This window comes from Myotis myotis, unplaced genomic scaffold (assembly GCF_014108235.1).
Source record: "Myotis myotis isolate mMyoMyo1 unplaced genomic scaffold, mMyoMyo1.p scaffold_m19_p_5, whole genome shotgun sequence".
Taxonomy (NCBI): domain Eukaryota; kingdom Metazoa; phylum Chordata; class Mammalia; order Chiroptera; family Vespertilionidae; genus Myotis; species Myotis myotis.
Window position 1 is genome coordinate 55,950,861 of NW_023416357.1, and position 13,248 is coordinate 55,964,108.

At 38.7% G+C, this 13,248-nt stretch overlaps 1 protein-coding gene across 4 annotated transcripts in view; it reads left to right on the forward strand.

Moving 5' to 3' along the window:
* LOC118656789 (leucyl and cystinyl aminopeptidase) overlaps nucleotides 1-8,802 on the forward strand; it is a 96,751-nt gene extending 87,949 nt beyond the window's left edge. For all 4 annotated transcript variants that reach the window (XM_036310437.1, XM_036310436.1, XM_036310435.1 and 1 more), the window contains one exon: nucleotides 236-8,802. In XM_036310437.1, coding sequence (XP_036166330.1) covers nucleotides 236-367 — 132 coding nt within the window. In that variant the 3' untranslated portion in view covers nucleotides 368-8,802. The remainder of the gene's footprint in view (nucleotides 1-235) is intronic.
* The last annotated feature ends 4,446 nt before the right edge of the window (nucleotides 8,803-13,248 follow it).

Genomic DNA, 13,248 nt, shown 5'->3' on the forward strand with positions numbered 1-13,248 from the left:
AAAACTCATCCTTATGGGAGTAAGGAGAATGCGTTTTTAAAATTACCTCAGTTTAACCATACTTGATTAGTAACTTGATATAACTACCCTGGATATTAAAATACTTTTTATCTCTACTTTTAAGACATCAACACAGCCAGAACTAAGTGAAAGTTTATTTGAAAAGGATATTCAGAGTTACCTGAGATTAACTGTTATTTTCTTCTTTTGAAATATTTCTGTGTGCAACTTACAGGTCCAGGCATTCTTTGAAAATCAGTCAGAGGCAACCTTTCAGCTTCGTTGTGTCCAGGAGGCTTTGGAAGTCATTCAGCTGAATATCCAGTGGATGGAGAAGAACCTTAAAACTCTGACGCTGTGGCTGTAGCATGCACAACCGCACCTCATTTTGTCACCCGTCAGAGAGCTTGTTAACTTGGGCTCTGTTTGTAACTTTTGCAAAAGCCAGGGGGAAGCCAAGGATCGCTGCTGAGTTGTTTGCCCTCTTAGGAGTTGTAGTTCGCTCAGGGTCCATCGGTCTTTCTGAAACATCTTTGGGCAGTACGTAGCTATTTATTACAAAATTACATTCACTCACATGCCAACCATCTACAAAAACAACAAGTAATGTGTATACTTTGAAGATACCCAAATGGGGAATAAAGTGGCTTGGAATTTTGTTCTATTTCTCAGTATGGGTAAAGTACTGGCCCAGTGAAACAAGGAAAGACCTACCATGGGAGCCGCCAGCCATCGTTGCAGGCTGCTGGTTTGTGAGCCATTTGTTGCTTCTTGTTGATAGAGTTGTTGAATGTGGTAACACTTCAAAAAGTATGGCAATCAGTGAAGTCGATGAAGCATGCAACTGTAGAGAGCTCATCTCAGGTGTGCAGATCTACTTTATTTGGGGTTTTGATTAATCCTTTATTTCCTGGAAAATTTTTAAATAAGATCTACTATAACTATTATATTTTTTTCTGCAGAATAGCTAGGTGCTACAGAATTTTTAAATTTTTGTTATATTAAAAAGCTAAATAACAAGGCCAAAAGATTATATTTTCCCAATGTTTAACATTTTCTTTTTCATCTTTTAGGAAAATGTTTCAAACTAAGATAGCTTTAATTATAATTATTTTGTTCATAAGTTTCAATATTCTCCATATCTGTACACCTCTCCATCCCCTGCCCTAGATATACCTTATATAAATAAGTATTTTCACAGTTATGGCAAACATTTTGTTATACTGGTATCTTTTATCATTACTTTATCACTGTTACTAAAAATATAGGTTGTTTTTATATATCTTTTGGCATGATAGATTTTAGACACTTTCTCTCTGAATCATACCCATGGGTGGGTTTTTCATTTTATATGATAGAGTAGCACATTAGAAACATTTTAAAGTAGGGCCTTGGAGAAATTGAACATTTTTATTTGAAGTTCACCATAGTACCTTAAAGGAATGAGAGAATGTGAGAAAGGAGTAACTTGATTCATATGGAATATGGTGGGCTTTGAATTTTTCCCCACTATCAAATACAGTACTTTTCTTTAGTTGAAAAATCATAGTTTTATTTTACCATGGCCAAACTAGCAAATTAAAGGGACTGTCGAGAGAGAGAGAGAGAGAGAGAGAGAGAGAGAGAGAGAGAGAGAGAGAGAGAAAGGAAGGAAGGAAGGAAGGAAGGAAGGAAGGAAGGAAGGAAGGAAGGAAGGAAGGAAGGAAGGAAGGAAAAGAAATGAAGGAAGGAAGGGAGGAGAAATCCAAAACTGTATGGCATTTTTACTCCTTCTAAAGGAGAAATACTGTACTTGAATTTTGTGAGTTCTGCAGACTTATATTTTGATTATGGTGTTTCTTTGATTCTTAGGAGAAAAGCTTTCTTCCAAATAATTCTTGTACTTTATATTGTGTTTAAAAACATATTTGTAAAAAGAGGATAATTACCCATTTTCAAGCACTTAAAAACACTCCACAGAATCAGACAATGGGAAAGGTCACCTTTTTTTATTCAGCAAGTGTAAAGTGAAAACGTGGGATTGTGTATAAAACTATATTTTATTTTATGAAAATATTTTTATATAACAAAATTTAAAAGGCTGGCAAGCTGAAATATAGCTTTCTTTACTCCTAGTATGTTTTCACCGAATTTAGTCTTTTCTAAATATTTATCTGTCTGTTTTAGAATAGAAAACATTATATCCTGAGAACCACAGCATCATCTAAAGATGTCTTATTGAAACTGGGGTAATTGTAGGTTTTTATTCCTCTTGTGCTTCAGTAAATGAATGATAATTTAGTTGATAGTGAAAGTTAGTGAGTTTTTATATTTTTAGAGTGGGGAAAAATATTAAACTTTTGAGGTTTTTTGTTGTTGCGGGGTTGTTTTTTTACCATGTTATATTACTAAATTCCACTTTGATACAGAGTTTAAATTTTGCTACTTCTCAAATTCAGTTAAGATGCTTCAGTTTTATCTGCCCATCTTCACATGGCTCCTGTATCATGTGTTAACTGCATATGGCAGATCTTGTCCTGAATTATATCATTTTTTCCTGTGAGAGTGTGTGTGTGGTATGGGGGGGGGTGTTATTATTATAAGTAAAACCTTATCAAAACTTCAGCTAAGAGGTAACTCATATACTATTGCTATCTTTGTACTCAAAAGCCGTTCATTCCCATGAAACTGTATCCCTACTATTTATAGTTGTGTTTGTGGGCCTCATCTCAGACTATTTGCAGTTTTAGTAGGTCTTACCTCAAGTTTTCCCACAGAATTCCATAATTTTCATTGTTATGCTAATCAATCTATATGAGACATCTAAAAATTAACCTAAATCAGGAACATAAGGTTAAGTAATAGGTAAAACATGTAGTATAGTAAGTATAATTGTAGCTTTTGAAGTTTTCCCCCAAAAACTTTATCTTGGCCACTGAATTTCTGAGAAGTCAAGTAGACTGAAGCACAGCAGTTAGCCACAGTATGCTTTTTTATATAAGCACATAGGTCCATGATACAATTGTTTGACAAGTATTATATTCATTGCAGAGAGACAGTCTGCTTGAATGTAATGTCAAAGACACATCTTGATCCTTAGGAAACATAGAATGGAAAATCTGGAGTTGTGGGAACACAGAACTTAGGCTATGAAAGTAGAAATCCAAGGAGTCCAGTTTGTTCTGTTAATATCAAGTGATTGGAAGTATTAAACTGCAAGGAGTGTCAGCCTCTACCATAAGCCTGCACCTTCGTTCATCTTACTGATTTACATAAATCTCTTTAAGTGAATTTAAGTGTTCTCTGCCATTGTTTCAGTGTTCATGAACTTTCTTGCTATCACAGGTTCCACTTGACTCTAATATTCTTTGCCATTCATGTTTTCATTTTATTGTACTTGTCCATTGTAGGAACAAAAGAGCTGGCAGAAGAGCCCTGGGTACATAGAGATGTTGAGCTGCATCAGTCTTACTGGGTACAGAATAGAATGCTTTCTGAATATTGTACAGTAAGAAATGAAAATTAAGTGCTGAGTTTGTTGGATTACTGATAGCCTGTTACCAAGTTGGATTTTAAAAACATTCTACTCAGACTAAAGTACCTGGAACCATAATCTGCAGTCAGATTGCTGACCATTCCCATAATGCCTTTGCATTTCATGGGGCTGCAGGGAAGGCCTGTGCATCTCAGGAGATGTATCATCACCAAGCATAGCAGTTCCTGGGCTAAGTTTGCAGAACAAGACCTGAATTTCCTAAGTATGAGCTAGCTCTTCTTCTCCCCTTTGCCTTTGTTTTTAGTGTTTTTATTGGAATTAACTCTCTTTTTAAAGAGCTTCCCCTCAGCCCCATTTTTATTTTTTAAAATAATGTATATAATTTTGCTGTTTTTTGCATTCTTGTATTGTGTGCTTCATTCTCTGTATCGGCAAGTAAGTACCAAATGAAAAGTGGAGGTCCAGAAGTATGATAAATCTCCTCTTCTCCCTTTCCCTTATTGCCGGCGTGGGCAATCGCTAGTAGAGTAGTGTTGACTGATTTCTTTCAGTGGCTTTTTGGGGGTATATACTTTAAATATGTACATAGGTGGTTTTGATGTGTTTTTATATCCTTTCATTTTGTATATTTTGTCCTGATGAAAAGTGAAATATTGTCCATGAAAATCTCTTCTGCTTTCCCATAGTGTCTGTGTGGGCAACAGCTCTAGAGTAGATTTTTATTTCCTTTTTTTGGAAGGAGGTGGTGATATTGAGAGGTGAGCAGAGTATGTTCTTTTAAAAACGTGTACAAAATGTTTTTGCTGCTATTTTGTGGGTGTTGCTTCATTTTGTATTTCGTTCATCCTTCTCATGGATAATGAAGCGTGGAGATCCAGAAGTCGGACAGATGTCCCGTTTACCCCTTTCCTTGTTGCCTGCATGGACAATAGCAAATAGAGTAGTGGTTGCTGTTTTGATCTAGGCTTGGGTGTAGGGGGAGATGTATATCATTCTTTCAGGTGTACATAAATGCTATGCTACTTATTTATTTTTCATTTTATAAATGTTCTTTTGCATGGATGCATTATATACTTAATGAAACAGGTTCAGAGAATGACAGATTTTTTTTCCTTATTGCCTCTTTGGACAGTAACTGATAGAGTAGTTTGCTTTGTATTGTGGTGTAGGAGAGAATGGGGTATATACTTACTGTATATAAATAAATTTGCTACCACTTTGTACTATTAATTCATTTCGTACAATGTCCTTCTCATAGGACATTTAAGTACCCAATGACATGTGGAGGTCGGATGTATGACAGTCTCCTCTGGTCCCCTTCCCTTATTGCCTATGTGGGCAATGGCTAGTAGTGTAGTTGTTGGAGTGGGTTGGGGGCGGGGGCAGGGAAAGATGGGCAGGGATGTGTAATTACTGTATATACCTGTTTTTACTACTGTGTTGTATTATTTCATTGGTTGCCCAGACTGGAAAGTACCTAATAACCCATGGAGGTCCAGATGTGTGAGTCCCTCTTCTCCCCTTTTCATATTGCCCGAGTGGGCAATGGCTATTAGTACTTGGTTAGTTTCAGGGTTCTTTTGTGTTATTGGGATAAATGCTTTGTACTTTCTTATTATCGTTTTCATTGGGCACCAATCCTTCACTTGGACATGTAGGTTCCTAATGAACCATGGAGTTCTGGATGTATAGCAATCTCCTATTCTCCCTTTCCCTTTTTATCTCTGTAGGCAACAATTTTAAAGTAGTTTGTGTTTTTTTGAAGTTTTGGGGGGTGGGAAGGGACTAAGGGCTGGATATATCCTTTTAACAACTGTATATATAGTGTTTGTTACTGTGTTGTGTTAGTGCATTCTGTACCCCGTCCCTTACTTGGACGTGTAGGTACCGAATGAGACGTGGAGGTCCGGATGTATGAAAATCTCCTCTTTTCCCTTTTCCTTATTGCCTCTGTGGGCAATAGTTTTAGAGTAGCCTAGATTATTTTTTTACTCTACCACTCCTTCCCCTGGGATGGTGGTAATATGTACTTTTAAAAATGAATATAAATGTTTTTGCTCTTTTTTGTTATTTCATTTTGTACCTAGACCTTTCCAAGAACAACTTAGGTACATGGTGAAAATTAAGGTTCATTCTATGAAAAAAAAATCTCTTCTCCCCTTCCCTTATTGCCTGTCGAGGCAATGACTACTGGTATAGTTGTTCAGAGGTTTGGGGGTTTGCTTTTTCCCTCCGCAGGGTTATAGGGGATTTCTGGGTTGGGTGTGTGTGTGTGTGTGTGTGTGTGTGTGTGTGTGTGTGTGTGTGTATGTTTGCTGGGTTTTTTGTTCTTTCTCCCCAAACCCAGTTTTCTGTTTTTACTTGTAGACATCAAATGTAATGCAGAGGCCCAGATCCAGAGGTGTAGTAAGTCTTTTCTCCCTTCCCCTATAGCCTGTGCTCATGAGAATACTGTAGGGTTTGGGTTTTGTTTTTGTTTGTTTTTTTGCTTATTGTTTGAGATTTTAACAGGGAACTGGCTTCTTGGGCAAGATATGTAAATTTTTAATTGCATATAAATGTTTTGCCTCTTTGTTCACTTCATTTTGAATCGAGTTCTTTGCATGACTGTTAAGGTACTTAATGAAAGTTTAGGTTGATTCTATGAAATATCTTCCCTATACCCCTTCCATCATTGCCTGGTGGGCAATGGTAGAAGAATAGATGTTTGGGTGCTTTTTTGGAGGGATAGGGGGGTGGTGTGTGTGTGTGTGTGTGTGTGTGTGTGTGTGTGCATTTTTAATGTATATAAGTATTTGCTACATTTGTGTATTATTTCATTTAGTACTCAGTCCTTTCCTGGGACTCTAGGTACATAATGAAACATGGAGGTCCAAACCTATGATAAATCTCCTCTACTCCCCTTCCCTCACTGCCGGCACAGGCAATAATTTTATAATTTGGGTTTGGTTTTTGGGGGGAGGGATTATTTGGGTGGGTAGGGTTGGGGGAAAGGGCGGGGTATGAACATTAATATATATATGTACATATTACTGATTTTGTACCTAGTCCTTTGCATGAATGTATAGGTACAAATGAAAACTGAGGATCAGTGTATGACAGATCTCCCCTCCCCGGCCCCTTATTGCCTGTGTAGGCAATAGTGACTAGAATAGTTGTGTGTTGTTTACTGACTTGTTTCTTTTGGAGAGATTTGTATTTTCAGCAGGGGAATATTTTTAATACATATAAATATATTTTTATTTCTTTGTTATTTCATTTGTATTTAGTCCTTTGCATGGCTATGTAGGGGCCTAATGAAAATTGAGTTTCATAAATTGACACATTATTTCCTCCTTTCCCACAGATTTCCTCAGTTAGCTGTAGCTAGTATAATTTTGTTTTGTGGTTAGTTTGTTTTATTTTCCAGCATGTATGCCTTTAAAGATGTAAATATACACAGATATACAGAATTTGCCTTTTTTCTAATAATTTTCCTTTACTACTTAGTCCCTTGAAGAGCTCTGAGTATACCTAACAAAAAAGTTTCACCAAGTCCCTGCCTCTGACTTGAAGGCATTGCATTGTGGTGATGTCACTAATGGCAATGGGCATGTAGCCAATAAGATGGGAGAAGACACTTGGACATGGCTAATCAGTTTCCACTTTTCCTACTTTCATTCAAACTGAATGAAATGGTGGGAAGGGACCTGAACATTGGAAATCCCAGAAAGGCAAGAGGACAGTACTAAGTGAAAGTATGTTTAAAATTTATTGCTGGTTAATCTTTCAGTGACTGGTCAGCCAATAAAAGTGCCTTGAGAGTAGCTTCTTTTAAGTCTGGAATCCTATTCATCTACAGAAGTCTGTTGCAGTCCATCGATAGCATTTTCTTGTGTACCCAGTAAAAATTATTTTGGTTTTTGGAATGAAACTTTTGAGTTATTGCCATGGTTCTGGTGAATGAAAAAATGGGCCCAAAAACTAACCTAAAAATAATTTGTGGGACAAGCCCTTCCATCTTTCAGCACCCACATGTATGTGGAAGGGCAGGTTGGTCCTTTCCTACCCAGAGCTCTTCTGTGCGGCGACACCTTCCTCCTCAGTTCTCCACTAGCTGGATCATTCCTGTTCTTCCTTCCTTTTTTCTTCAGTGCCTATACCATTAGATGCTCTCTTCAAGTGCGCTGAAAAATGTAAGCCAGTGTTGCCTCATTAGCTGTATGCTTTTGCATATATTTCATACATTCAGACCTGTATGTTTGCTTTCACCATTCTCAAGCATATATCACATCGACTCTTCATCCACCACAAAGTAAATATGACTCCACATTTGTCTGTATCAAAGAAAACACATGTGTAAAATCCACCCTCTCTCCCTCTCTTCCTCCCTTTCTTCCTCCCCTGCTTCCTTCCTTCACGCTTCTGAGCAGCATTGGTTTATTGTGCAATTTATAATGAATATAATGCTGAAGAGTTGCCATATTGCTATTACATTTTTAGAAACATTGAGTATTAGGACTCCTAGAAAATTTCAGAGATTTTATTTATCACATCAAACTCTCAGGCTCTAGTGTTGAAAATTAGCCTACACTTTGCTGTTACTTATACCTGCTGTTGTAGAAAAAAAATAAGAGCTTATTCATGACACATTTAACTTTGATCATAAATAAAAAAGAAGGGGCACCTTTTTAGAGTTAGTCATGGTAGTTAGTGATATTTCTGAACAGCTTTTAATTTAAAAAACTTCAAAGAAAGTAAAGGTCATGGCTTAGCTGACTGAAATGCTCCAGAAGTTGAACTATATAAACCATTAGTACAATAATACACCAGTGTGTGCGTGTGTGTGTGTAAAATAAGAATTCCAAAATAATTGGAGCATTTGCATTAATCAGCAAAACTCACATTAAGACAAAACTTAGTCTTACAGCTGTCTTGACTCAAGCCAAGTGTTCCATGTCGCTGTAAAGAATAGTCTCTTTCAAACACTTTGAAAAGTAACTACTTGGAAGCTTGTAAAGGTATTACATTTTTGTATTAAAACACCTATGGAGATCTCCAGTTCCTAGAATCTGAGCTTGTGGGTGGAATTCTAAATTTATATCATAATCTGTCTTTTGTGGAAGTTTTTGAAAATAGTATGTGTGTGTGTGTGTATATATATATATATATATATAAAACATTATATATGCAAATTGTGTTGTATTACTTGTAAAGGGAAAAAGCTTATTTTTCTTTATACTTCTGATAACTTGTTTTGCATATGACCAGCACTGACTGAAAGGCATGTGTACTGCAAACACTGTTGCTTTTTGTGTGAAATGAAAATAAAAGTATTTAAATATAAATATTGTGTGGACTATTTGAATGAAAAAAACTTACAGGGGTGGGCAAACGTAGGTTCACAATTGTGAGTATGTGAAAATAGTTTATTCTTGTATTATTTATTATTGTATTACTTATTTGTATTATTTGCCTTCTTATTGTTATTATTTCGTATCCTCAATTATGATTTATCTTTTAAGTATGATGGCTGATAATTTAACCTACTTTTGCCCACCCCTGTATATAAAGGAGGTATTGTCTCAGATTATGAGCTCTACCAGGACAACGACCATATTTTATTGTCTTTCATAACTTGTTTCCTACCTTACCAGTACCCCAGTATACTTACCGCACGTTGACTCAAGGTTTCTCACACTGTGACATTTTGGGCTCCTGTGCCTTGTGTGATGATTAGCAGCGTCCCTGGCCTCTAATGCAAATAGCAACCCCCAGCCCCCAGTGTGACAACTAAAAATGTCTCCAGACATAGCCAGATGTCCCCTGGGGTGGGGAGTGGGGATTAAAACATTCAGTGGATGCATGGAGCGGGGCTCAGTAACAGATGAACTCCATCTAGGGCAATTATTTACTCTGTAGCTGATGTGATTCTTGGAAATACTCATGTCACTTGAGTAGCCAATTGATGCAGTAATAATTATCATAAGTTCCTAAATAAATCTAAGACATAACTTCTTAAGCCAGTGAAACCAGGGAATACTATCTTAAGTTGAAGGTGAAAGGACATTGGTTGTCATCAGGGAAAAGGCCTGGACCTGACTAATCTGCAGTAGGGGTAATACTATACACCTTGCAGTAAAAACATGAGGAATTAGGTCTATGAGAAAGACCTGGTACTTCACAGGTGCTTGGTAAATACTCCTTTCCTTTCCATTTATTTGCCTGAAATATGCAAAAGAATCACACATGTCCAAGTCTCACTTCTAGCTAGAAAACATTGCCTAGACCTATGACACTGAGAAATTGGCCAAATGTAGGCTCTCTGTGAGTGCTAGAAGGAACCCTGCAAATGACCTAGTCCAACTCCCTCATTTTACAGAGAAAGCAAGGGCACCAGAGGTTGTGCCTTACCTCAGACCTCCATAATGTCACATGTTAAGTTTGTGTATGTGTTTGTAGTAGAAACAATTTGTGTGTATTACCTTTGAGCCTAATGATGTGCAGTTACCTGCAGGAGACCGTTTCCTTGAAGACACGAGGATTAGAATGTACTATCGAAAGTGTTTCATTATTTTAATGTGGACTGTAAAGCTAAATTAAACTGTCCCAACATTTAACTTTTAAACTTGATGGTGTGAATCATCTAGATATTGTAATCCCAAAAGAGTGGTCTTTCCTGTATGCTCACTAGTAGACTGAGTAGGTTGTGTTGAAGTGCCTGTCTCAGATGGAAGATAACTCATGTCAGGGAGGTTTAGACAGACTTCTCTCACCCCAAAGGGGACTTCAGGAAAGAGGGAGGTGGGTTATTGGTGAGTAATGTGCTGTAATGGGTGAAGAACTGGATGGAAGAAACATAAATATCCAACAACTACAGGTAGAAGGTGAAATGAACCATTTTTCTAAAGTGGTTGAAGTCAGCCTGAGATGGGCCCTCTGTCCTCAGGTAGGCCATAGAGTCTAGACCAGAGATTTCAACCTTTTCATCTCATGGCACACATAAACTGATTACTAAAATTCTGCGGCACACCAAAAAGCATACTTTTTGCCGATCTGACAAAAAATAGGGAGAAACTATTAACACCAGATGGGCTATTGTTGTGTTGGCTATTGTTTTATTTTTTTATTTCAATCTGAGGGAAAAGAGGTCAGTGCCCCTGATTAAATAGGCACGTATGGATGGCATGTTTTTAAAATTCTTGTGGCACAGCAGTGAGCTGAGGCACACTGATTAAAAATCGCTGTCCTAGACCGTGGGTGCAGACTGCTGTCCTTTCCTGATTTTCAACAGAAAAGTCATTGCAGCTCACAGTGGGGAGTGTGAGAGAGAAGTTACTCTCACATGCTGCAACAAGCTTCATCTTCCCTTATATTTCCCTTCTCCAGAGCCTTTTCTTTGATCTCACCATTTCTGGGGGATCTGTTCACCTACCTATTTTACCCAGTGTGCACGCACACGCCTTGCTGACTGCTCATTCTTGCTCCTAGATATTCCCCTGAACTTGAAATGTCTCCTACATCCAGACGCACATGGCCAAGTGCACCAGGAACTCAGTGAGACCAATGGCCTGTAGTTAGCAGCTGGTTTAGGACCAATCTGTGGCCTTTTGCTATGTGGACATCTTCCTTGGAGTCTCACCCCTCACTCCGGGCAGCTTATCAACTGTTCATTTCAAAGAAACACATTGTCCTCATAAAAGGGAACTATGTACCTCTTTAGGTTGATAACCAATTTCCTCCTGACTATGTTTTTCTAACCTAATATGAAAATGGGCTTATAGCATCTGAGCACATCCTGGCTTTGGGTGAGAGAAAAACAGCCATAAATTGAACCAGTAGGAGAAGGAAGCTAGGCCATACTTTTAAGATGTTTTTCATGGGTCATTCATTCAATAAATATTTGCAATCCTCTACTATTCCCCAGGCTCTGTGCTAGGTGGGTCCATGAAGTTTGACTGTAATGTGAGCAGCTGGCTGCAGCTGGGAGAATGCCACCTGGGTTTTATAAACACTGCCTGCGTGGTGGGTGGTAGATCACTGAGGGCATTTGGTTTATGAGGAACAGAAGTAAAGGGTGTCACAGTGGGAGGTTGTAAGCTACGAGGCTGGTAGTGCTGCAGCCACTTCATAATAGCAACTGCCTTGAGTGGGCTGGGGTTGGGCACTCATTCCCCAGCCACAGTTCTTTGTTGGCTCATTTGGATGTGCAGTGCAATGTGAGGAATGGGGGCCTTGCAACAGATGCTGCTTAAGTGCCCACATTTAATGCTTGTGTCACTGATTGGGAATAGAGGGCTTTGATCCTCACCGAGTAACCACACAGGTATTACTTTCTAAGTGAATGATAAGAGGCAAGATGTTCATTTACTTCCTGTAAAGTTGTCGATTTAGGCAGCCTCAAAATCTTCAATGACCACCAAGCAAGTTTAGTTGTCCTTGAGGAAGACTTGCTGGAGCAGGAACTCTGGAAGGTGGTACTTTCCCAGGGCAGCCAGAAGGAGGCAGTACATGGGCTTGGTTGGAGGCCCTCTCATCCCAGGAGAGGAAAAGTAGTGCCAAGTCCCTGCAGGCAAGAGTCTCCTGTAGGATCAGTGAGCAGGGTCCGTGTGGGGTAGGCAGGATGAATGCTAGTCCTCATGCGTGTTGCATGTTTACCTTCCTGAATGATCCCACAAGCCTGTTCACCCCAGACTGAGGCTGACGTCATGACTGTTGGTTCACCAGGAAATGTGGTCTCAAGACACATTACCCCAAGTGCACAGAAGAGAACTGCAGCTCAGCCTTCTCAGCCGACAGCTGCTCCAGGAAAATGTCCTTTCACTCCTTACCAGGCAAGCTCTGCAGATGGTTGTCAGAAAAAGATCAAAGGGGCATTCAGACCAGACAAATTTAGTAAGAGGAGTGAGTATTTGATAGTATTGGGCACTGGACTTCCGTGGGAAAAGGCAGTCTGGCAAACCTCTCTGTGATATTTGCAGCTCCAGTCTTCACAAGGGTTGGTTCAAGGTGATGCCATTTTGAGACAGGTGCTTCATGATTTAGAATACTCAGCTTATTGATGCTCCATGCACACTACTGGCCTGCTTGGGAAGACCCTCGTGGGAGAGTGAGAAACATCCTGGAGCAGTGGGGCCTCTCCCTTGCCTCATGCAGGCCAGCCAGTGGCTGAAGATGAAGTGGAGAGAAGCAGGTGGATCAAAGCTTCTAACATCTCAAATGTATGGAGCTGCCCAGTTCCTCAACTACATGTGTATCACTTTTATCCCCTTGCCTACTACTGATAGGAAATAATTTCTGTACCTAGAAAATAGTAGAGTCAGAAGACATCACAAGAAAAGGAAACTACAAATCAATATCTTATAAATGTTGGTGCAAAAATCTTCAACTAAAGACTAGCAAACTCAATCCAACAACATATAGAAATGCTTATCCGTCATGAACAAGTGGAATTTATACCAGGAATGCAAGGTTGGTTTAATATTAAAAAATCAGTTAATGTAACACATCATATCAAGGATACATCATAGAATACAAAATAAAAGCAACATGATCAGAGCAGATGCAGGAAAGTATCTGATAAAAAACAATACACTTTTATGATAAAACACACAACAAAGAAGGAATGGAAGAGAACTTCCTCAATCTGCTAAAGGACATGCATGAGAAACCCATAGCTAATATCATCACCCCTAATGGTGAATATTGGAAGATTTCCTCCTAAGACCAGGAACAAGACAAATATGTCTATGCCCACTATTTGTATGCAACACTGTGCTGGAAGTTTGCAGATA